This window comes from Carex rostrata, chromosome 2, assembly GCF_964058835.1.
Source record: "Carex rostrata chromosome 2, lpCarRost1.2, whole genome shotgun sequence".
Lineage (NCBI taxonomy): Eukaryota > Viridiplantae > Streptophyta > Magnoliopsida > Poales > Cyperaceae > Carex > Carex rostrata.
In genome coordinates this window covers 2,482,227-2,504,411 of record NC_135919.1, presented here as the reverse complement: position 1 = coordinate 2,504,411, position 22,185 = coordinate 2,482,227, and the positions used below count along the sequence as shown (strand labels likewise).

The 22,185-nt window shown below is 37.9% G+C and overlaps 2 protein-coding genes across 3 annotated transcripts; both read left to right on the top strand.

Annotated features, from left to right (window-relative positions):
- The first annotated feature begins 1,780 nt into the window (after positions 1 to 1,780).
- Positions 1,781 to 6,876, top strand: LOC144568701 (putative protein phosphatase 2C 53). Of its 2 annotated transcripts, none has more exons than XM_078319076.1 (3): positions 1,781 to 2,570; positions 2,666 to 2,845; positions 6,678 to 6,876. In XM_078319076.1, exons 1-3 carry the CDS (start codon positions 1,875 to 1,877, stop codon positions 6,846 to 6,848), a joined length of 1,047 nt encoding a protein of 348 aa, XP_078175202.1. In that variant the 5' UTR covers positions 1,781 to 1,874; the 3' UTR covers positions 6,849 to 6,876. The 2 variants fall into 2 exon arrangements, with proteins under 2 accessions (XP_078175202.1, XP_078175198.1); XM_078319072.1 differs by lacking the exon at positions 6,678 to 6,876 and adding an exon at positions 2,953 to 3,270.
- On the top strand, positions 5,724 to 21,129 carry LOC144568688 (putative protein phosphatase 2C 53). The gene is made up of 4 exons (XM_078319061.1): positions 5,724 to 5,949; positions 19,828 to 20,392; positions 20,484 to 20,663; positions 20,771 to 21,129. Exons 1-4 carry the CDS (start codon positions 5,813 to 5,815, stop codon positions 20,939 to 20,941), a joined length of 1,053 nt encoding a protein of 350 aa, XP_078175187.1. The 5' UTR covers positions 5,724 to 5,812; the 3' UTR covers positions 20,942 to 21,129.
- Positions 21,130 to 22,185: the final 1,056 nt, after the last annotated feature.

The following is a 22,185-nucleotide window of genomic DNA, read 5'->3' as shown; positions in this document are numbered from 1 at the left end:
CAACTCAGTAACAAATTCGCTAACAACTCATTTATTTAAAATTCGAGTTAATCTGACTTGAATTGAGTAACTCATGAGTTAAACGAGTTGAGTTCGAGTTGGACTCAACTCGCTCGTTACAACTCGTGACTCGTTTGATTAATGATTTCCTTCGTAATTCTCAGCCCATTTTATTTTCCCCACTAGATGTGACTGACCCAAGTTTTGACCCAACTTATTTCATTTGATCATTTAATTCAATATTTATTCTCATATTATTACATAACAACAATCATCAGTTCAAATATTCAACATTTCAACACCTTAAACGAGTTGACTCACGAGTCACGAGCCAACTCGAGTTACTTTAGTTAGCGAGCCAGCTCGGCTCAATATTCTCAACTCGAGTCAACCCGACTCACTATCTTCCGAGTTGAATTCGAGTTGTCCATAACTCGAGCTAACTCAACTCGTTAGCAGCCCTAAGTCGAACCAATAAAAACCGGTCGGTTCGGTTTAGTCGGTTTTGAGAAGTCTAAACTGAACCGATCTATTTAAACCGAAATTATTCAAAATTTCAAACGAACCAATCCATTTAGACCCAAAAACCAATCCATATATTTAAACCGAAATTTTTTGATTCAGTTAAAAATCAAACAAACCAAACCGTTTGAACACCCTAACAGTATCCATGAAATTTTATTCTAAATTATATAAAAAATTATACATAAATATAAAAAAAAAATTAAAAAAATAGAGTTCAATTGACCCTATCAATGTATATATATGTCCACCCCTGAGTTTGAATATGGCCGTCTGATAAGAATCCAAATCACTCCCACCCATATCTTTAAAATTTGTGTTTATATATAATCGAACGTATCAGATTTAAACTCAAACAGTGATAAGAATAATGACAAGAGGGAGCTCAGTGCAACAAACTTTGGATAAATCATGGGACAGAATTAGGTAGGAGGGGTCGATGTCAAGCAGGAAATGGGTCACTTTGTTTATGTGTGTTTCGTGGCATTTCTAGAAACAGAGTAATGAAAAGGTCTTTAGAGGCAATGAAAAACCGACATCAGTAGTGGCAAGGTTAGTGTTGGAGGAATTTCAGATGTGGATGAAATTTTGTAATGGGGCAGGAAACAAGAAGGGTATTGGTTAGATGAGGTTCAATGTAAGTTGGTTGTAACTTTGGTAGCTTCTACCAATCTTTTCAAAAAAAAATTCTCTAGATTTTTTTTTTTCTTGAGAGAGAATTCTCTTGAATTACTCGGGTCAGCTTTCATTGTTTTGGAATTACTCCAATTTTTGCCGACTTGTGTAAATCCAATTTATGTGGCGAGAACTATCCATGAAATGACATGACCAATTTAATTACGTGCTGTAATTTACGTGGTCAATTTATGAATAAATTAATTTATGAGACCACGCATTGACTAGTTACACAACTTCAGTCAAAATTCTAGATGCAGCAACAAACACAATCACCATATGTCAGCTGTATTAACGCGAATTGTACTCTTTTCTTCGGTGAGTTATTACAAAGTTTGAATGGTGTTGGATCGGTTATGAGTTGTGCCTGCGTGTTTATTTTTAGTTATCTTGTACCATCTCTTTTTAAATTTAGAATCAGTTATGGACTGGCCATAACATAAAGAAGAAAGTTATAAAAGATGATTTGACTGAATATAAGAAAAGTATTGACAATTAAGTTTAGATGATCCGGCGGCACATCTGCACAATGAAGCACACTTCCTATAAATATGTGCCGCCATCCAAACTTGGCACTTTGACCAGAAGAGAAAAACAAATCCACAAAAAAAAAAACAGAGAAAAAAACAAATCAGAAAAAGTAAACAGTTGAAGACTTAGAAGTGATCAATTCTTCCATGGCATGCTCCGTCGCAATTCCGACATCGCCGTCTCCGGTGGCCTTCTCCACGCCTCAAAATAGTACATCTCTAAACCCTCCATGTCGCCATGGCACAGTCACGACTTCTCTGAGCTTGAAGCAAGTCAATCCGAATCCAAAGAGGAAAAGATCAGCTCTATTGATCGAGATACCGAAAGATAATTCTAGAAAGAACAATTTGGTAATCAATGAATTAGAGTTGAGGTCAGATGGGAGGAGAGAGGTGGTAGAACAAGGGGTAGGTTTTGCTGTTTGTTGTAAGAGAGGAAGGAAGAAGCTTCAAATGGAGGATAGGTATCTTACCATGCCATACTTCAATGGAGAAACCAAAACAGCACTCTTTGGTGTATTTGATGGACATGGAGGTAGCGAAGCAGCTGAATTTTGTTCTAAAAATATTGGTCAATTTATAGTAGATGAATTAGAAAAGAGAGATGGCGAAAGTTCTGAAGCTGTTAGAAATGGGTATCTAAGAACAGATGAAGAGTTCTTAAAAGGAGACACCAACAAAGGAGGAGCATGTTGTTTGACAGCCTTGTTTGACAATGGCAATCTTGTAATTTCTAATGCCGGTGATTGCCGTGCGGTTCTGAGTAGAGGCGGCAAAGCGGAGGCTCTTACCTCTGATCATAAGTTGGCTAGGATGGATGAAAGAGAACGAGTTGAGAAACTTGTAAGTTCATTTTACATGCGCTTAATTTCGTTATGTATTTTCCTTCTCTCTATATATTTTTTTTATTTACTTGTTTGATTTTTATTTTGTTTCAGGGAGGATTTGTGCATTGCCAGAGAGGTATATGGCGTTTACAAGGCTCACTGGCAGTGTCAAGAGGAATTGGGGATATGTTTTACAAACAATGGGTTACACCTGAACCTGATACCAGTACTATCAAGATCGATTCTGAATCCGAGTTCTTAATTCTCGCTTTTGACGGCCTGTGGGACATGGTATGTTTCACCATTTGATACATAACATGTTTATTGAGATCTTTTTCTGGTAAAATAATTAGATTGCATGGCGAAATATTAATTGGATTGAACTGGTATTGTTTCAGGTGAGCAATCAGGAGGCAGTAGATATGGCAAGAACATTTTGCACGGGAGAAAAAAGTGCCATTTCGCCACAATCTGTGTGTAAAGAACTCGCCGATCTTTCGGTGAAACAAGGCTCTTTGGATGATATTACTGTTATGATAATCCTTCTACAACAGTTTGCTACAAATTAATTAAGATCATAGGCAAGCTAAAATTGAGAGGTTTGATTGACCTGCTCTAAACTTGTATAGTACTAACAGATCGGTAGGATTGGGATGGATTTAATTGTAATTTTTTTTTTGCAAGTACTTTTGGTGATCTTGCAAGTATTTAGTTTGTAAATAGTTGATGATTTTTCTCTTTTTTATAGAGAACTGCTGATGATGTTGGAAATAAATCTGTTGTTAATTCTTTTAGGAATAATATTGAACTGTGATAATTCAGATCTCATCCGTTGATGATATTGATTGAGATTCGCATATAAAAAGGTTTTTTTCATTGAGGTTCGTGCATCAGTGTTGTAAAAAGCAACCGTTTAGACTGATTAATCGGTTAATTAGTTGTTGGCGGTGATCAAACCGTCGCGTATTTTCCTGACTAATCAGCAAATTATTTCTGATTATGACCGATTATTCTCAATTACATGTGGCAAGAACTATCCGAACAACGTGCTGAATCAAATATACCAACAAAACGGGTCAAAAATCATCCATTTTATATTTTCCGCACGTACCATCCAACGAGAATCCAGCACAAGGAGAGAGAAATGTGCGTTGCGTGGCTAGTATTTTTGATGTTTTTTACGATAAAATAGATATAATCTTTTTTCTTTTTTAAATGCTTGGTAGAGACTATCATGTTATATAAAATAAATGTGTTTACATCACATACTTAATTACACAATATAAAAAGTCTCTATTTTTCACAGTATTCTAGTATCCCTTAACACTATGCTATTTGTTGCATAGATATAACTAAATCTGAGTAAAAAAATCTATTGATACCATTATTAATAAAAAGAATACATTGCCATACATAACAATTGAAGTTATGTTTGGTTCGGTCGGATGTTGTTTACTGAAATCATTATAATACCAATAAAATTAGTCGAACTAGGGTTGTATATAAAAAGTTCGTGACTCGTGAGTCACTCGAATTCAGCTCAGTAACGAACTCACTAACAACAATCATTTGATCATTTTGTTTTGGATTATTTGTTAATTCAATATTTATTCTCATATTATTACATAACAACAATTATCAGTTCAAATATTTAACATTTCAACACCTTAAACGAGTTGACTCACGAGTCACGAGCCAACTCGAGTTACTTTAGTTAGCGAGCCAGCTCGACTCAATATTCTCAACTTGAGTCAACCCGACTTACTATCTTCTGAGTTGAATTCGAGTTGTCCATAACTCGAGCTAACTCAGCTCGTTAGCAGCCCTAAGTCGAACCAATAAAACCGGTTGGTTAGGTTTAGTCGGTTTTGAGAAGTCTAAACCGAACCGATCCATTTAAACCGAAATTATTCAAAATTTCAACCGAACCAATCCATTTAGACCCAAAAACCAATCCATATATTTAAACCGAAATTTTTCGATTAAGTTAAAAATCGAACAAATCGAACCGTTTGAACACCCCTAACAGTATCCATGACATTTTATTCTAAATTATATAAAAAATTATACATAAATATAAAAAAAATTAAAAAAATAGAGTTCAATTGACCCTATCAATGTATATATATGTCCACCCCTGAGTTTGAATATGGCCGTCTGATAAGAATCCAAATCAGTCCCACCCATACATATAATTAATACAGTCTCTTTAAAATTTGTGTTTATATATAATCGAACGTATCAGATTTAAACTCAAACAGTGATAAGAATAATGACAAGAGGGGGCTCAGTGCAACAAACTTGGGATAAATCATGGGACGGAATTAGGTAGGAGGGGTCGAAGTCAAGCAGGAAATGGGTCACTTTGTTTATGTGTGTTTCGTGGCATTTCTAGAAACAGAGTAATGAAAAGGTCTTTAGAGGCAATGAAAAACAGAGTAATGGAGGAATTTCAGATGTGGATGAAATTTTGTAATGGGGCAGGAAACAAGAAGGGTATTGGTTAGATGAGGTTCAATGTAAGTTGGTTGTAACTTTGGTAGCCTCTACCAATCTTTTCCAAAAAAAAAAAAAATTCTCTAGATTTTTTTTTCTTGAGAGAGAATTCTCTTGAATTACTCGGGTCAGCTTTCATTGTTTTGGAATTACTCCAATTTTTGCTGACTTGTGTAATTTCAATTTATGTGGTGAGAACTATCCATGAAATGACATGACCAATTTAATTACGTGCTGTAATTTACGTGATCATTTTAATTACATGATCAATTCATGGATAACTTAATTTATGAGACCACGCATTGACTAGTTACACAACTTCAGTCAAAATTCCAGATGCAGTAGCAAACACAATTACCATATGTCAGCTGTATTAACGCGAATTGTGCTCTTTTCTTCGGCGAGTTATTACAAAGTTTGACCAGTGTTGGATTGGTTATGAGTTGTGCCTGCATATTTAGTTTTAGTTATCTTGTAGTATCTCTTTTTAAATTCAGAATCAGTTACGGACTGGCCATAACATAAAGAAGAAAGTTATAAAAGATGATTTGACGGAATATAAGAAAAGTAGTGACAATTAAGTTTAGATGATCCGGCGGCACATCTGCACAATGAAGCACACTTCCTATAAATATGTGCCGCTATCCAAACTTGGCACTTTGACCAGAAGAGATAAGCAACTCAAAAAAAAAAAAAAAAACAGAGAAAAAAACAAATCAGGAAAAGTAAACAGTTGAAGACTTAGAAGTGATCAATTCTTCCATGGCATGCTCCGTCGCAATTCCGACATCGCCGTCTCCAGTGGCCTTCTCCACGCCTCAAAACAGTACATCTCTAAACCCTCCATGTCGCCATGGCACAGTCACGACTTCTCTGAGCTTGAAGCAAGTCAATCCGAATCCCAAGAGGAAAAGATCAGCTCTATTGATCGACATACCTAAAGATAATTCTAAAAATATTGGTCAATTTATAGTAGATGAATTAGAAAGGAGAGAAGACAAAAGTTTTGAAGCGAAGGAAGAAGCTGTTAGAAATGGGTATCTAAGAACAGATGAAGAGTTCTTAAAAGGAGACACCAACAAAGGAGGAGCATGTTGTTTGACAGCCTTGTTTGACAGCCTTGTTTGACAGCCTTGTTTCTAATGCCGGTGATTGCCGTGCTGTTCTGAGTAGAGGCGGCAAAGCGGAGGCTCTTACCTCTGATCATAAGTTGGCTAGGATCGATGAAAGAGAACGAGTTGAGAAACTTGTTAGTTCATTTTACATGCGCTTAATTTCGTTATGTATTTTCCTTCTCTCTATATATATTTTTATTTACTTGTTTGATTTTTGTTTTGTTACAGGGTGGATTTGTGCATTGCCAGAGAGGTATATGGCGTTTACAAGGCTCACTAGCAGTGTCAAGAGGAATTGGGGATTTGTTTTACAAACAATGGGTTACACCAGAACCCGATACCAGTACTATCAAGATCAATTCTGAATCCGAGTTCTTAATTCTCGCTTCTGACGGCCTATGGGATAAGGTATGTTCCACCATTTGATACATAACATGTTTATTGAGATCTTTTTCTGGTAAAATAATTAGATTGGCAAAATATTAATTTGGATTGAACTGGTTTTGTTTCAGGTGAGCAGTCAGGAGGCAGTAGATATAGCAAGAACATTTTGCACGGGTGAAAAAAGCGACATTTCATTGCAATCTGCTTGTAAAGAACTCGCCGATCTTTCAGTGAAACGAGGATCTTTGAATGATATTACTGTTATGATAATCCTTCTACAACAGTTTGCTACAAATTAATTAAGATCATAGGCAAACTAAATTTGAGAGGTTTGATTGATCTGCTCTAAACTTGTACAGTACTAACAGATAGGTAGGATTGATTTGGGATGGATTTAATTGTAATTTTTTTTTGTTTTTTTGCAAACAGTAAAATATACTGACGAAATGCATGTGGCGAGAATTATCTGACATAAATCGAGAATAAAATATACTGACAAATTTTATTGTTGTACAATCTAAAATAAATTTGTTATATTATCGAAATAATTTCACAATGTATCTATAAATGGTGTAAAGATAAGTAACAATTTGATTTAAATGTAATAATTCCATCAAAATTAATAAGTTGTAAATAATATTTTATATCGAGTCCGGCTAGTAAGACATTGGCGTCATATGACATTAACTTCAAAATTGATTGAATAGACTTCAAACAATCAATCCAAACTGTTCAAACCAATTTACTTTATGAGTGATGCATTTACATATAATTTTTTTTTTATATTTTCGAGTTATTTTAGTATCAAATCAAGCGGTAAAAATATTGAAAAATAAATGTATTAAAATTAACTTAAAAACTAACTTATTTGACCCCTTGACTTGATACTAAATAAATTCGAAAATTTAAAAATTTACATGTAAACGCATAACTAATGAAGTAGATCAGTTTGAATGGTTTGGATTCACCGTTTGAAGTCGATTCGATAAATTTTAGAGTTAATGCTATATAGACTTAGATGACACTGGTGTTATACTAGTCATACTCTTTTATATCTTTCTTCTTTATTCTATGACAAGTTGTTGATTTCTGAATTTAAAAAGAAATGGTACGTACAAGATAACCAAAAATAAACACGCAGGCACAACTCATAACCGACCGAACACCAGTCGAACTTCGTAATAACTCGCCGAAGAAAAAGAATACAATTCGCGTTAATCCAGCTATATATGCTGATTGTGTTTGCTATGCGTCTAGAATTTTGACTGAAGCTGTGTGACTAGTCAATGCGTGATCTCATAAATAAAATTATCCATGAATTGAATTGATGATGTAATTAAATTGACCACGTAAATTACAGCACCAGCAGTTTGTAGGAATAGATAAGACAAATTGAATTGGTTAAGAGACTTGAGACTGAACCAACCAAAGAGAAGCCTCTACAGTTCGTACCTGGCAACTGAAATAGCCTCCTGCCTTACTAGCTAGCTACCTTGTGTTTTTGAACAGGAATCTTAGTTTTAGAAGCTTCTTTCTCAGAAAGCAAGACGAGAAAAGAAGAGTGAGCTGGTCTCATGGAAATGATCTTGTGCATATTTTGATGTTTCCCACCACTACCCAGGTATATATATATTCCAAATACAAATATTGTCAATTAATATTGTGTATTTTTTTACTTTAAAAATTGTCACTGTATATATATAGATAGATAGATAGAGTAAAACTAGGTTGTTCTTAAGTTCACCAAGTTCCTTGGTGAACTCAAGTTTAAAACTCATCAAATCAGTTTGAAATGACGAATGCGAATCATTGAAATTCGTCTGTCATTTGATGCGTTTACATGTAAAATTTTTAAATATTTGAATTAATTTAATATAAAATTAATCGGTTAAAATTAGAAAGTTAGCAAATTAATTTTAATGCATTTATTTATTGAATATTTTTTTGACGTTGACTTTAAACTCAAAAGGAAGAAGAAAAAGAAAGAAGAAAGAAAACGATGCTCTTCTCTCTCTCTGTACCTGTCAAGTCATCAACATCACTTTGACTTTCTTTTTTTTTTTTTTTTTTTTGAAAAACCCAATAAAGGAACATCACTTTGACTTTCAAAGGAAAAAAAGTTACAATAAAAAATGAATGGTTAAAATACAAAGAATCGGTCTAAATTGGGAGGAAAAGGTGGCTAAATTGGAGGTATAGTGAGGAAAATCGCCATTTAATTGTCTTGTTGCTCTCCAATCCCAATCTATAATTCAAAAGTAGATAATTCAGAAGTAGCATTTATGGTTTACAATATTTGTATATGGCAAGAATTATCTGACAAACAACATGCTGAATCAAAATATACTGACGAAACGGGTTAGAAATCATCCATTTTATATTTTTCACATGTACCATCCATCGAGAATCCAGCACGGGGAGAGAGAAACACGTGCCCGTGGAAAGTATTTTAGACTTTTGTTTTTACGATGAAATAGATATAATCAAGGTAAAAGATTCTCTATTGAAGAAAAATTAATAAAAAATAATTATCTGGAAAAATTAACAAAATCCATGATGAACACCAAGAACGTGTACTTACAAAATTCACTGTCCAGAATTTAATATTTGCTGAAATAAAAATTCACATAATTAATCTCTTATTTCTTCACTGAATTGCACCCTTGCATGCCTTTCCAGCCCCTTTAACAACAATGTTTTCTGCTAAACTACATAGTATAAAAAAAAAAAAAAAAAAAATTAAAGGCTCTCAATTTATGTAATAGAGACTCAATTTTGCATAAATACATCACTTTTTAGTAAAAAAATTGCAATTGATTTTGATCATTCAATTAACTAATTAGGACATTAAAAAAATTAAATATTACGATTTTTTTTTCTATAACAAATTCAATAGATTGTGTTGTGAAGAAATGATAATTTATAGTACTACAAGAGGTTGCATAAGAGAATTAAAAAAAATTAGAAGTAAAAATAACATTGAAAAAAATTACACTAGTTAGATTGACTTTAAATGATGAATCCAAATTGTGTTGAATTCCTTCTACCTTACAGTGATACGTGTACATGCAAAAAATTTAAACTTTCGAATTAATTTAGTATAAAGTCAACCAGTCTAAATTAGAAGGTTCATAAATTAATTTTAATTCATTTATTTTTTAAACATTTTTTTACCACTTGACTCTATACAAAATTAATTCAAAAATTTAAAAACTTTATATGTAGACGCATCACTCGTAAGGTAGATGGGTTTCAACGTTTAAGATTTGTCATTTGAAGTCAATTCGATAAATTTTAAAATTGAATTAATAAAAATATATACTTGGTGAACTTAGGAACATCCTAGTTCTACAAAATTGACAATTTTTCTATTTGGAAGAGATATATATATATATATATATATAGAGGTGGGCTACGGTGAGTTGCGAAGTAAAACGCATTTCTACTTCACGCCGTATTTTTATTTTGAAAGTCCAAACGACCGATCCGAACCGTTAGATGTTTAATCCATATTGAAATGTGCTTGGAGACCAAATTTTACATTTTTTGGAATTTTTTTACTATTTATTAAGCATTTTTGAAAATTGCTGTTTTGCTGTGAACAGTAAAAAAACAGTAAAATTTTCTGGACCATCAGATCAGCGACTTTCAAAATTGCTTAATAAATAGTAACAAAATTCCAAAAAATGTAAAATTTGGTCTCCAAGCACATTTCAATATGAAGAACAAGATGAACGGTTCGGATCGACGTTTTGAACTTTAAAATCGCAAAATATGAGCGTGAAGTAAAATAGTTGCTTTACTTCGCAACTCACCGTAGCCTAACTCATATATATATATACAGAGAGAGATAGTGACTAATGTGCATTCGTATGCATATGGCCCGATATGCATATGGTCCAAATTTAAAATTTCAAAATCCGAAACGTCGATCCGAACCGTTCATCGTGTTCTCCATATTAATATGTGCTAGGAGACCAAATTTTACATTTTTCTGAATTTTTTTACCATTTATTAAGCCACTTTGAAAATTGTTGATCCAACGGTGGCTGCTGATTTTACTGTTTTGTTAAGCCACCGTTGGATCAACAATTTTCAACGTGACTTAATAAATAGTAAAAAAATTTAGAAAAATGTAAAATTTGGTCTCCAAGCACATATTAATATGGAGAACAAGATGAACAGTTCGGATCAACGTTTTGAATTTTGAAATTTCAAATTTGGACCGTATGCATATCGGGCCATATGCATACGAATGCACATCGGGCCATATGCATACGAATGCACATTAGTCTCTCTATATATATATATATAACTGGTGGTGGGAAACACCAAAACATGCAGAATATCCTTTCCATGAGCATCCGCGCGACCAGCTCACTCTTCTCTTCTCGTCTTGCTTTTAGAGAAAGAAGCTTCTAAAACTAAGATTCCTGTTCAAAAACACAAGGTAGCTAGGAAGGAAGGCAATCGGATTACCTGCCTCCCGAGATGCAGGAAATTTCTGCCCCTAGAGCCACTGCCGGGTGGGGCCGGGGTCACTTTTAACATTTAAATATTTCATCTCGGGTCCACCACGGGAAACGCTATCCTCTGCGGAGTTTTTTCGTGCGGTGCTGTGCGGCGCTTTTAATCTGGTCCATTCGTTTCGTATCAGACGGACTGGATTAAGGGTTCACCAAATTTTGAGTTTTCTTAAAATTCGGGCAAGATCTGATCTGGTCCGTCCGTTTCGAAATGAGCGGACCAGATTAAAAACGCCGCACAGCACCGCACGGAAAAACTCCGCAGAGGATACTCACTCCCACCACGGATCCACTTGCAGTGACTCTAGGGACAGGAATTATTTCCTGCCCCCAGAGGTGCAGGATATTCGGTTCCGGAAGGAAAGAGGCCAATCCAGTTGCCAGGTACGAACAGTACAGGCTTCTCTTCTCTTTAGTTGATCATTCAGTCTCAAGTTTCTTAATTCAATTCGTTTTATTTTTTCCTACAAACTGCTCGTGCTGCAATTTAATTTAATTACGTGGTCATTTTAATTACATGCATGATCAATTAATTTATTTATGAGACCACGCATTGACTAGTCACACACCTTCAGTCAAAATTCTAGATGCAACAGCAAACGCAATCACCATATATAGCTGTATTAACACGAATTGTAATCTTTTCTTCGGCGAGTTATTACAAAGTTTGACTGGTGTTGGGTTGGTTATGAGTTGTGCCTGCGTGTTTATTTTTAGGTATCTTGTACCATCTCTTTTTTAAATTCAGGACCAACAACTTGCCATAAAATAAAGAAGAAAGATATAAAATATTATTTGACTGAGCAAATTAATGATAACTTATTAATTTTGATTGAATTATTATATTTAAATTGAATTGTTATTTATCTTTACACTATTTATTTACTAGATGCATTGTGAAATTAATTTTATAATATAACAAATTTATTTTGATTGTACAAAAAGTTGGCATTTTCGTAGCCTTTAATTTATAACATTTTCTTTAGTAACTTTGAAATTAAAATTTATATATTGATAAGGTTCCTGAATATTTTTTAGTTTGGTAGAAGGATAATTTTTTTTTTTATAATTATAGTATGAACAATATACAAGATTACAAGTTTAGATGATAGTGGAAATCTTATAGATAAATTACGCCGAAATTTTTATTTTTACTATTCATGGAAAAAAAGACAAACCAAATAACAATAATTTTAAATATTTTATTTTTACCACAGCCGCAATGACAGATGGCAGACATCAATTGGGTATCCACCACGTTAAATGACGGACAAAATGCTTTTCTTTTCCAAATTAAACCGCTACAACAATCAAATTTGTGGGCCCCCAAAAAATTTGATCAAAGCTAATTGAAATTTATAATAAAAAAAAGATTAACATACAAAAGAAGAATGATTTTTATCCTTCATAAAAAAAATTGATCAAACTAAATAAAACTAAATAAGGTTGTTGTTCACCATTTAACGTGACAGATATCTCATTTATGTCTGCCATTTGATGTTGCCATTTGATGTTGCGGCCGTGTTAGAAATATAAAAATTCAGATTTTCTAATCATTTGGTTTGTCTTTTTTTTAATGGTAAAAATAAAAATTTCTGTAAATTAGGATAATAGTCAAAATCTTAGAGTAAATACAAGTTTAGATGATCCGGCGGCACATCTGAACAATGAAGCACACTTCCTATAAATATGAGCCGCCATCCAAACTAAGCACTTAGACCAGAAAAGAAAAAAAAAAAAAAAATCATGAAAAGTAAACAGTTGAAGACTTAGAAGTGATAAATTCTTCCATGGTATGCTCCGTCGCGATTCCGACGTTGCCATCTCTGATGGCCTTCTCCTCGCCTCAAAACACATCTCTAAACCCTCCATGTCGCCATGGCAACTCGACTTTTTTTTTTTTTTTTTTTTTTGAAGTTTAGAAATGCCCGTAGGCCTGTTACATAAAGCATTCCACAGATATTATCGATCTAAACATGATCACGATACAGAGGAAAAGTAAAACCTACACTATCCCAATTCTGCAGTCTACCTTTCCTTGCCAGAAAATTCGCTATGTCATTTTCCCCCCTCTGGATATACTCACAGTGATATCCCTCGCTCTGCCTGAGCTTCAACCAGATCTGCTGAATTATTTTGAAAGCCTCCCAGTTAGCATCAATTGGTGGATGTAGCTGAGATACCAGATCCGATAGCTGTTTGCAATCCGTTAAGAAGGAGCAGCTAGTGATCCCCAGCTTTTGTACCTCCAGAATTCCTTCCCAGAGCGCTAAAGCTTCAGAATGAATTGGTGATATGGATTGGACTGCCTTTGATTTGTGTAATAGCATATCCCTTCCACTAAAAATTACCACTCCTACTCCTCCTTGCCAATTTTGAACCCAAGCTCCATCCACAAAACATCTAACATCCGACAGAGGTCTCAATTCCCTCTCAACGCCTTTGATAGAGAGGAACTTACTGGTACTGGCGATCTGAGTCTCTACATTGACCTGATTTAGATAGGTTCTGAACTTGTCCACATCAAGCAGCTCCCCACCATATGCCTTTGCATTTCTGCATCGCCAAATTGACCAGCAGACATTGGCGAAGACCGTCCACTGGTCCTCCGTTAGATGCTCTATCAGGAATTGAGGGCCCCTCTGCATCTCCTGCCATAATTCTTCCGATCTTAGTGCTAAAGGGCTGATGAGCCAGCACCCCCGTGAGAAAGGGCATGTGAAGAGCATGTGTCCAACATCCTCCCTTTGGCCCCCACAAGTGGCACAATTTGGATCAGTGCGAAATCTAGTTGCCATGATTGCAGATAGCGGGAGTGCTTGTCTAACCAGCTTCCATATGAACAATCTGATACGTGGTAACAGGTCCCCTTTCTTCCAGACTAGATTCCAGAATTTTTTCTGCATCTCATCCAGAACTATCTCCGTTCCCGCCAATCGCGCATACGCTTGCTTGACCCCAAAAGTTCCACTGGTTGCCATTGTGAAGACTAACCTGTCAGGCCCCGCTTCTTCCCTAGGTGGCCTTACAGACTCCATTATCGCCAAACAACCCGTGTGTCCAAAGAGGTCTATCAGTCGTGCCATATTCCAGAGCCCCGACTCTCCATCCACCAAGTCCTTTACTTTGACAGTCTCTAAACTCCTTTCTTCCCCAATCAGGACAGCACCATCACACCAATTGTCCAGTGTAGCATCACATTCGCAGCCATCACCAATTTCCCATTTTGTCATACCCCTCAGATCCTCTCTCAAGGACAAGATAGCTCTCCAAAAACCCGTACAATCGTAGGTTCTTTTGGATTGCCAAAGTCGGCTTCTTGGTAAGTATTTGGCTCTCACCAGTACTGCCCAGGGAGATTGAGAATTGGAGGCAAGCCGCCATAGGAATTTCATTAACATTGCATCATTCATAACTTTTAAATCCTTGATTCCCAAACCTCCCATTCCTACCGGCTTACAGATAGTATCCCAGGATACATATGCCAGATATCGGGTCTTATCCACTTTTCCCCAATAAAACCTCCTGATGAGCCCCTTGATTTTTTCTAACACCCCTACTGGGATCCTATCTGTAGCCATGTAATAAATTGGCAATGACTGAAGAACCGCCTTGATGAGTATTATGCGACCCGATTGAGATAGCAACCTTGATTTCCAGTTTTGAAGTTTTGAGGTTACTCTCTCAATTAGGAAGTCATAGTCAGCCTTCTTTGTCTGCACTGGTGCCCCTAGGTATCTCTGCGATGCAGCGGATGGAGGTATTTGGAAAATGGTCTCAATTGCCGTTTTTGTTTGTGAGTCTGTTACTGCACTGAACCAGATGAAACTCTTGCTTGGACCTACTTGTTGACCAGAAACTATAGAGAAGGAGTGTAGAGTTTGAGCAAAAATTCCCGCCTCCCTTGTATTTGCCTCCCCTAGCAGTAATAGGTCATCCGCATACAAGCAATTGGTAATTGGACAAGCAGTTCTTGTTATCCGAAAACCTTTGATGCTATCCGAATCTGACAGGGTTTGTAACATCCTTGACAGCAAATCCATACCGATGATGAATAGGTAGGGGGAGAGGGCACAACCCTGCCTCAATCCACAAGTTGGTTTAAAAAACCCGTCTCCCTTCCCGTTCACTATGACAGTATACTCTGCTGACTTCACACACTCCATGACCCAGCTGATGAATTTCTCAGGAAAGCCGTATTTTGGCAGAAGCGATTCCAAATAGCTCCAGTTCATTCTATCAAAAGCCTTGGATAAATCTGCCTTAAGGCAGAATTGGGGCTTGTTGTACTTCTTGGACCTAAAGCTATGCAGAACTTCCCGCAACAACAGGACATTTTCTGAGATCTCCCTTCCTGGGATGAAAGCTGATTGGGCCCGGGATATACACTGGTCAATGAAAGGTCTCATTCGCGCTGCCAACATCTTCGAGATGATCTTGTACACTACATTACAGACCGAAATGGGTCTGAAATCAGTGACTCGCTTGGCCTCTCCAGACTTCGGCACCAGTACTATGTTTGACCGCGATATGCTCCTTGGCATTTGACCTGTTACAAAGAAAGATTGAATTTCTGTTAGTATAGAGGGCCCAAAGTGCTCCCAGTTTGCTTGGATAAGCCGCGCATTGATCCCATCCGGCCCCGGAGCCTTGTCCGGGCCGAGGGACTGTAGTGCTTGGTGTATCTCTTGTTCTGAGGGCATCTCAATCAGGGTTTCCATTGCGAAATCTGGGATTTTGGGAATCTTTTGGAACACTTCTTCTTGTATACTTTCTTCCAGAAGCCGTGTTGGTTTTTCAGTGTATATTTCTTTGAAGTGTTTTACAAAAGCATTCCTAATACCCCTTTCCTCTGTTTCCCACTCCTCATCCCCAATCAGAATAGCTTTAATGGTGTTTCTTCTTTTTCTAATAGTGGCTGTGGTATGGAAATACTTTGAGTTGGAATCCCCAAAAAGAGCCCAATTCACTCTTGCCCTCTGATGCCAGTAGGCTTCACGCATTAGCAGTAGTCGTTCATGCTCAGCTTGCACCTCTTTTTCCCTTTCTCTATCAGCTAGACTTGGCGGCTGCGAGTTGATTTGTGCCATGGCAGCCTCCACTTCTCTAAGCATCACATCAGGGGTTTTATTAGACTTTGCCCATTTTTGCACTTCTGTTTTAAACGCCTTTCTTGTAGAGCCCCAATTTCTATTTCCTTGCTGTGCCGCCTTTTCGCAAACTTCCTTGAACCCTTCCCCCAGCAACCACCAGTTCTCCGTTCTGAACTGCCTTTGCTCTTTAGTCCCTCGTGTAATTAGTTTTAATAAGATAGGAGAATGGTCACTTTTGAATTTGGGAAGGTGGTATACAGCAGCCGATTTATAAGTCATAGCCCATGTAGTGGAAGCCAAAGCCCGGTCCAGCCTCTCGGCAATATTAGCCGAGCCCTCTTGGTTATTACTCCAAGTATACGCAGGCCCAAAATGGCCCAAATCAACAAGGTCCATTTGACTGACCCAAGTCCGAAAAGCCACGTTCCCAGCAGAGAAGCCATCTGTGCCCCCCCATTTCTCGGTTGGAGATAACACCGCGTTGAAATCCCCAATCATGCATACCTGCCTCTCCTGATCCCCAATTAAATCCTCCAGCTGAGACCATATTGTCGGATTTGAATTCCGACTCGGATCCCCATACACCCCGATTAGCAGCCAAGGTGCCCTTCCAACTTGACTCACCTCTGCTACTATCCAGTGTCTAGTTTTATCTATCACCGAAACTGCGAATTCATCACCCCATAATAACCACAAACCACCTGACAGCCCCTCAGATGGCACTATTGCATAGTTACACAAGGACAGATTTTTGATTCTAGATTCCGCTTTCTTTATCCCGCACCGTGTTTCCGAGATGAAAGCTATGTCTGCCCGAGTGCAATGGAGGTACCTATTTAACGTGGCAATTGTCGTGCCCCCACTACCCCGACAATTCCACGACGCAATACTCATCTATGTTGTGCCGGCGAATTCGGGCCTGCCGGCCTCGGCCTCTTTACTGGATGGCTACCAGGTCTTGAATCGTGTGAAGGGATTGAGTCTTCAGTCACTGATGTCTCCATCACGCTAATGCTCAGTCCGTGCCCGCATGAGTTATTCCCCTCTTGTCGGCCTGTGTCAGGAAAAGGCCTCTTTGCAGGTTGCTGGGGCACCCTTTGCTCGGGCCATGGAACCCTTGCCGAGTTGATTAGCCATACCCCTTGCTTGGGGGCCAAAAGCTGGCCCATGGTGATTCCCGCTTGCTGGGCCCTGTGGTGTGCTATGCTGGCGAGACGAAGGTATTCAGGACAGGCCGCATGTTCATGGCCCAGTCTTGCGCAAAAGAAACAGATTCGGTTAATTTTCTCGTAGCAGCAGTGCACTATGACCGGTCCGGTACTTGGGTGATCCATTTGAACCCTGTCCTTGAGTGGCTTGTCAATCTCTATCTCTACTCTGACCTTGACAAACCGACGCCCGCCAACAAAACCTTCAATACCCAGAGAGAGTGGTTTACCTACTTCCCTTGCAATAATGTCAATTCCTTCATCGGTCAAGTTTATTGGTGCATTGTAAAGCTGAACCCAAACTTGTGCCGTCTGTATCAGGTCCGGGGTAATACCCAGGTGGGATCTGACCCTCCTTATCGCAATGAGATCCCCTCGAAAGGTCCACGGCCCCCCTACAACTGCATTCAGCGTGTCCCTCTCATTTTCGAATTCAATCAAATACACATTATTTCCCAAAGCACGAAACATTGTTGCTGGGTCTATGTTCCATGCTTTGATCATGTTGGAGTTGAACACCTCATCTTGCACTTGCTTGTTTGTAACAACCTTAGCCATGACAGTGAACTCCCACTTAGTGCTTGAAGCTGCTGTTTCGGGTAGGTTTACCACAGCCCCACGGCTTTCACCTGTGTGCAACCCGATAAACTTCTGTATGAGCTGCTCATCTTCATATGATAAGTCTTCCATTTTTTGGTGGAGCTTGTGACGGACTTTGGTCCTATGAGGTGGTGGATCTTTAATGGTCTGGATGGTGTGATTTTTGTTTGTGAGAGGAGAGGTAAGGGTTTTATGGCTGGGTTTATAGGAGGCCGGGTGTGGTCCCAGGATAGATGATTGGGACAGGTTTAAAGGATCATTTGTCTGTATAGGGGATGCTTGTGTGGGATGGCACTGGTGGGGACCTTTTTTTGGGCGTGCATGGGCAGGAGAAAATTGTTGTGGCTGGCACGCGAAGGTGAGGTCCTTCTTCTGTGTTACAGGAGGTTGAAACGGATCCCCTTTTCTTGCCACTTTGTGGACAATTTTACCCCTTACCCCGCACTTGGCAACTTCTGGTTGGTTGGTTTGTAAAAGAGTGTGATCCTGTTGATGTATCGGATCCCCAGGAATATTACTACTCCTGTAGCCTACCAACGGTTCCTGATTTTTGCAGAGGCTCTGACCCACGCGAATTCTATTTTGTTCGGTAGCCTGTCTAGTTTGTTGCACCCGGTTTATACAGCTCTTCTGTGAACCTAGCGCATGATAGCCCTTGTTGGACCATTCTTGAGAGGAGAAATCCTCTTCAGTGCCTGTCAGCGTCGCCGCCGGTGCCGCTTCCGTGGCCAGGTCCCTGAGAAAAGGGACACGGAGTTGTAGCATTTGATGCCAGCCTGGAGCATCTGCATTCTGGATGTCTTCTTGCTCTTGCTGGTTTTGTTGAAGATCAACCCCTTGATTTAGATCCGGGTCAGGCGGCGGCAGGGGGGGTGGGGCTTGGACGGGCGCCATCACTTCTAGCTCGACTGGGCATACTGACCAGCGTGAGTCATGTCCCAGGACTAGGAAGTGTGGTATGAGATTAAGGTCATAGCAGTCAAGGATGACTCTTACATATGATCTATGCTGCATATTAAGGCATTCTCTATCGACGGCCGTGAGACAGCCCATGGAGACGGTGGCCTGACGGTAGTAGAAGGGGTGGCAGTAATCAACCGGGTATCCTCTTATAGTGACCCTTACCCTGGTTTTCTGAGGCAATTGAGCAGCGCTAGTTAATATCCTCCAGGGGAGCACTAGGAAGAAAAGGGTTCTCTCCCAGAAAGCTGCATCTAGCTGAACCTCCTCAGCGGATAGCCAATTTGGTACTCGGACAAGGAGGTCCTCATTTACCGGTGTAAAGGACCAGTTTGCCGCATTGCCACCATAACGGGAGGAGAAAGCTTGAGCTAGCCGATGTACCGGCGGAAGGGCCGTGAACTGTAAGGATCTAAGTAGAACAGAGTAGTGAAGGTCCGGGAGCAGACGGTAATGTTCATCGAGAGGGGATAGGAAACAGTATTGACGCTCCAACTGATTGTGTATAGGGAAAGGGTTGGCCATGGTTATGATTTAGAAGGTTTCATATCTGTTTCCTGATTGGTGGGGGTAAGAGAGCTAGTGAGAGATTAGAGAGCTAGAGTGGGGAACTCATAGAGTGAGAAGGAAGAGGAGGAGAAAGTAGAGAGAGGGAGGAGGAGAGAGCTAGAATGGAGAGTTTTCAGGTGGTGGCGGCTGTGAGTATTGGCGGAGCTAGAAAGAGCTAGAAAGGGCTGTGAAAGAGCTAGAAAGAGCTAGAAAGAGCTGAGCAACGAATCTTGTTTTATGGCAATTCTGAGAAGGAAGAGGAGGAGAAAGTAGAGAGAGGGAGGAGGAGAGATCATCTCTATTGATCTCGACTTCTCTGAGCTTGAAGCAAGTCCATCCGAAGAGGAAAAGATCATCTCTATTGATCGAGATAACGAAAGATAATTCAAGAAAGAATAATTTGGCAATAAATGAATTAGAGTTGAGATCAGATGGGAGGAGAGAGGTGGTAGAACAAGGGTTAGGTTTTGCTGTTTGTTGTAAGAGAGGAAGGAAGAAGCTTCGAATGGAAGATAGGTATTTTACCATGCCATACTTCAATGAAGAAACCAAAACAGCACTCTTTGGTGTATTCGATGGCCATGGAGGTAGCGAAGCAGCTGAATTTTGTTCTAAAAATATTGGCCAATTTATAGTAGATGAATTAGAAAAGAGAGAAGACGAAAGTTTCGAAGCAAAAGAAGAAGCTGTTAGAAATGGGTATCTAAGAACAGATGAAGAGTTCTTAAATGGAGATACCAACAAAGGAGGAGCATGTTGTTTGACAGCCTTGTTTGACAATGGCAATTTTGTAATTTCTAATGCCGGTGATTGCCGTGCAGTTCTGAGTAGAGGCGGCAAAGCAGAGGCTCTTACATCTGATCATAAGCTGTCTAGGCTCGATGAAAGAGAACGAGTTGAGAAACTTGTAAGTTCATATTACATGCGCTTAACTCATCATGTATTTTTCTTTTTTTTATATTTTTTTATTTACTTGTTTGATTTTTATTTTGTTACAGGGAGGATTTGTGCATTGCCAGAGAGGTATATGGCGTTTACAAGGTTCACTAGCAGTGTCAAGAGGAATTGGGGATATGTTTTACAAACAATGGGTTACACCTGAACCTGATACCAGTACTATCAAGATCGATTCTGAATCCGAGTTCTTAATTCTCGCTTCTGACGGCCTATGGGATAAGGTATGTTTCACCATTTGATACATAACATGTTTATTGAGATCTTTTTCTGGTAAAATAATTAGATTGCATGGCGAAATATTAATTGGATTGAACTGGTATTGTTTCAGGTGAGCAATCAGGAGGCAGTAGATATGGCAAGAACATTTTGCACGGGCGAAAAAAGTGACATTTCGCCGCAATCTGCTTGTAAAGAACTCGCCGATCTTTCGGTGAAACGAGGCTCTTTGGATGATATTACTGTTATGATAATCCTTCTACAACAGTTTGCTACAAATTAAGATCATAGGCAAACTAAAATTGAGAGGTTTGATTGACCTGCTCTAAACTTGTATAGTACTAACAGTAATAGATAGGTAGGATTGGGATGGATTTAATTGTAATTTTTTTTTTGCAAGTACTATTGGTGATCTTGCAAGTTTGTTAGTTTGTAAACAGCTGATGATTTTTCTTTTTTTTTAAAGAGAACTTCTGATGATGTTGGAAATAAATCTGTTGTTAATTCTTTTAGGAATAATATTGAACTGTGATTCAGATCTCATCCGTTGATATTGATTGAGATTCGCATATAAAAAGGTTTTTTTCATTGAGGTCCGTGCATCAGTGTTGTAAAAAGCAATTGTATAGACTAATTAATCGGTCAATTAGTCGTTAGCGGTGATCAAACCGTCGCATATTTTCCTAACTAATCAGCAGATTATTTCCTAACTAATCTCTCTCTTTCACTGGGGTATATGATTCGGACACCTATAAAAATAATATAAAATAAAATGAAGCTTCTCCAAAATGTCGATCTAATAGATTATGAACATTTTATTCTGAAACTTATTCTCCACTTGGCTACCCGGCCCACAAATTGATCACGAGCCAATTACTTGCATCTTTGAATTAATAATTGTCTTTCTTTGAATAAGTGCTTGAATATTCCTTCTCTTTGAAAATATAGTGGTTGTGAGCACTCTTTTGATGGAGCGCTTAATTTGTCAAATGTTTAATTTATAACATATAACTTAATTGTTGCCTTAATTTTGCCCTGATCCATAAATTAATCAGATTTTCTTTTTCTTTGATTAGTTATATTAAATTGGAAATTGAATTCTTTGTGTCTTAACTTCTCATGTCTATTTTTAAGTATATTCTCATGCATGCTTCATGGCTTAATTGACAAACAAAGATCTTATTAAGATAATTAAGTAAATAAAATATTAAAACACATTATTACCCGATTTTTTTATTTATATCCAAAAAAATATATAAATTTAAAAAACTAACCCAACTGCCTATTAATTTCCAAATTTACCCAAACCGGAAAAAAAATTTCCGGTTTCAATACCAATTTCCGGAAAAAAATTTTCCGGAAATTGGATCCTAAATCCGAAATAAATTTTTCCAAATTTAGGATTTCTTTTTCTTTTTTTTTCTAAATCCGGAATAATTTTTTCCGGAATTAGGATTTTTTTTTTTTAGGAAATTTTTTTTTCATTTTTCAGTTTTTATTTATAATTTATTTATTTATTGTATTGAA

Excerpts from the sequence above, each read along its gene's own strand:
- LOC144568701 (XM_078319076.1), top strand. The coding sequence starts at position 1,875 with ATGGCATGCTCCGTCGCAATTCCGACATCGCCGTCTCCGGTGGCCTTC. Across the intron at positions 2,571-2,665 it reads GAGAACGAGTTGAGAAACTT|GGAGGATTTGTGCATTGCCA; the intron begins GTAAGTTCATTT and ends ATTTTGTTTCAG. Across the intron at positions 2,846-6,677 it reads TTGACGGCCTGTGGGACATG|GTGAGCAGTCAGGAGGCAGT; the intron begins GTATGTTTCACC and ends GTTTTGTTTCAG.
- LOC144568688 (XM_078319061.1), top strand. The coding sequence starts at position 5,813 with ATGGCATGCTCCGTCGCAATTCCGACATCGCCGTCTCCAGTGGCCTTC. Across the intron at positions 20,393-20,483 it reads GAGAACGAGTTGAGAAACTT|GGAGGATTTGTGCATTGCCA; the intron begins GTAAGTTCATAT and ends ATTTTGTTACAG. Across the intron at positions 20,664-20,770 it reads CTGACGGCCTATGGGATAAG|GTGAGCAATCAGGAGGCAGT; the intron begins GTATGTTTCACC and ends GTATTGTTTCAG.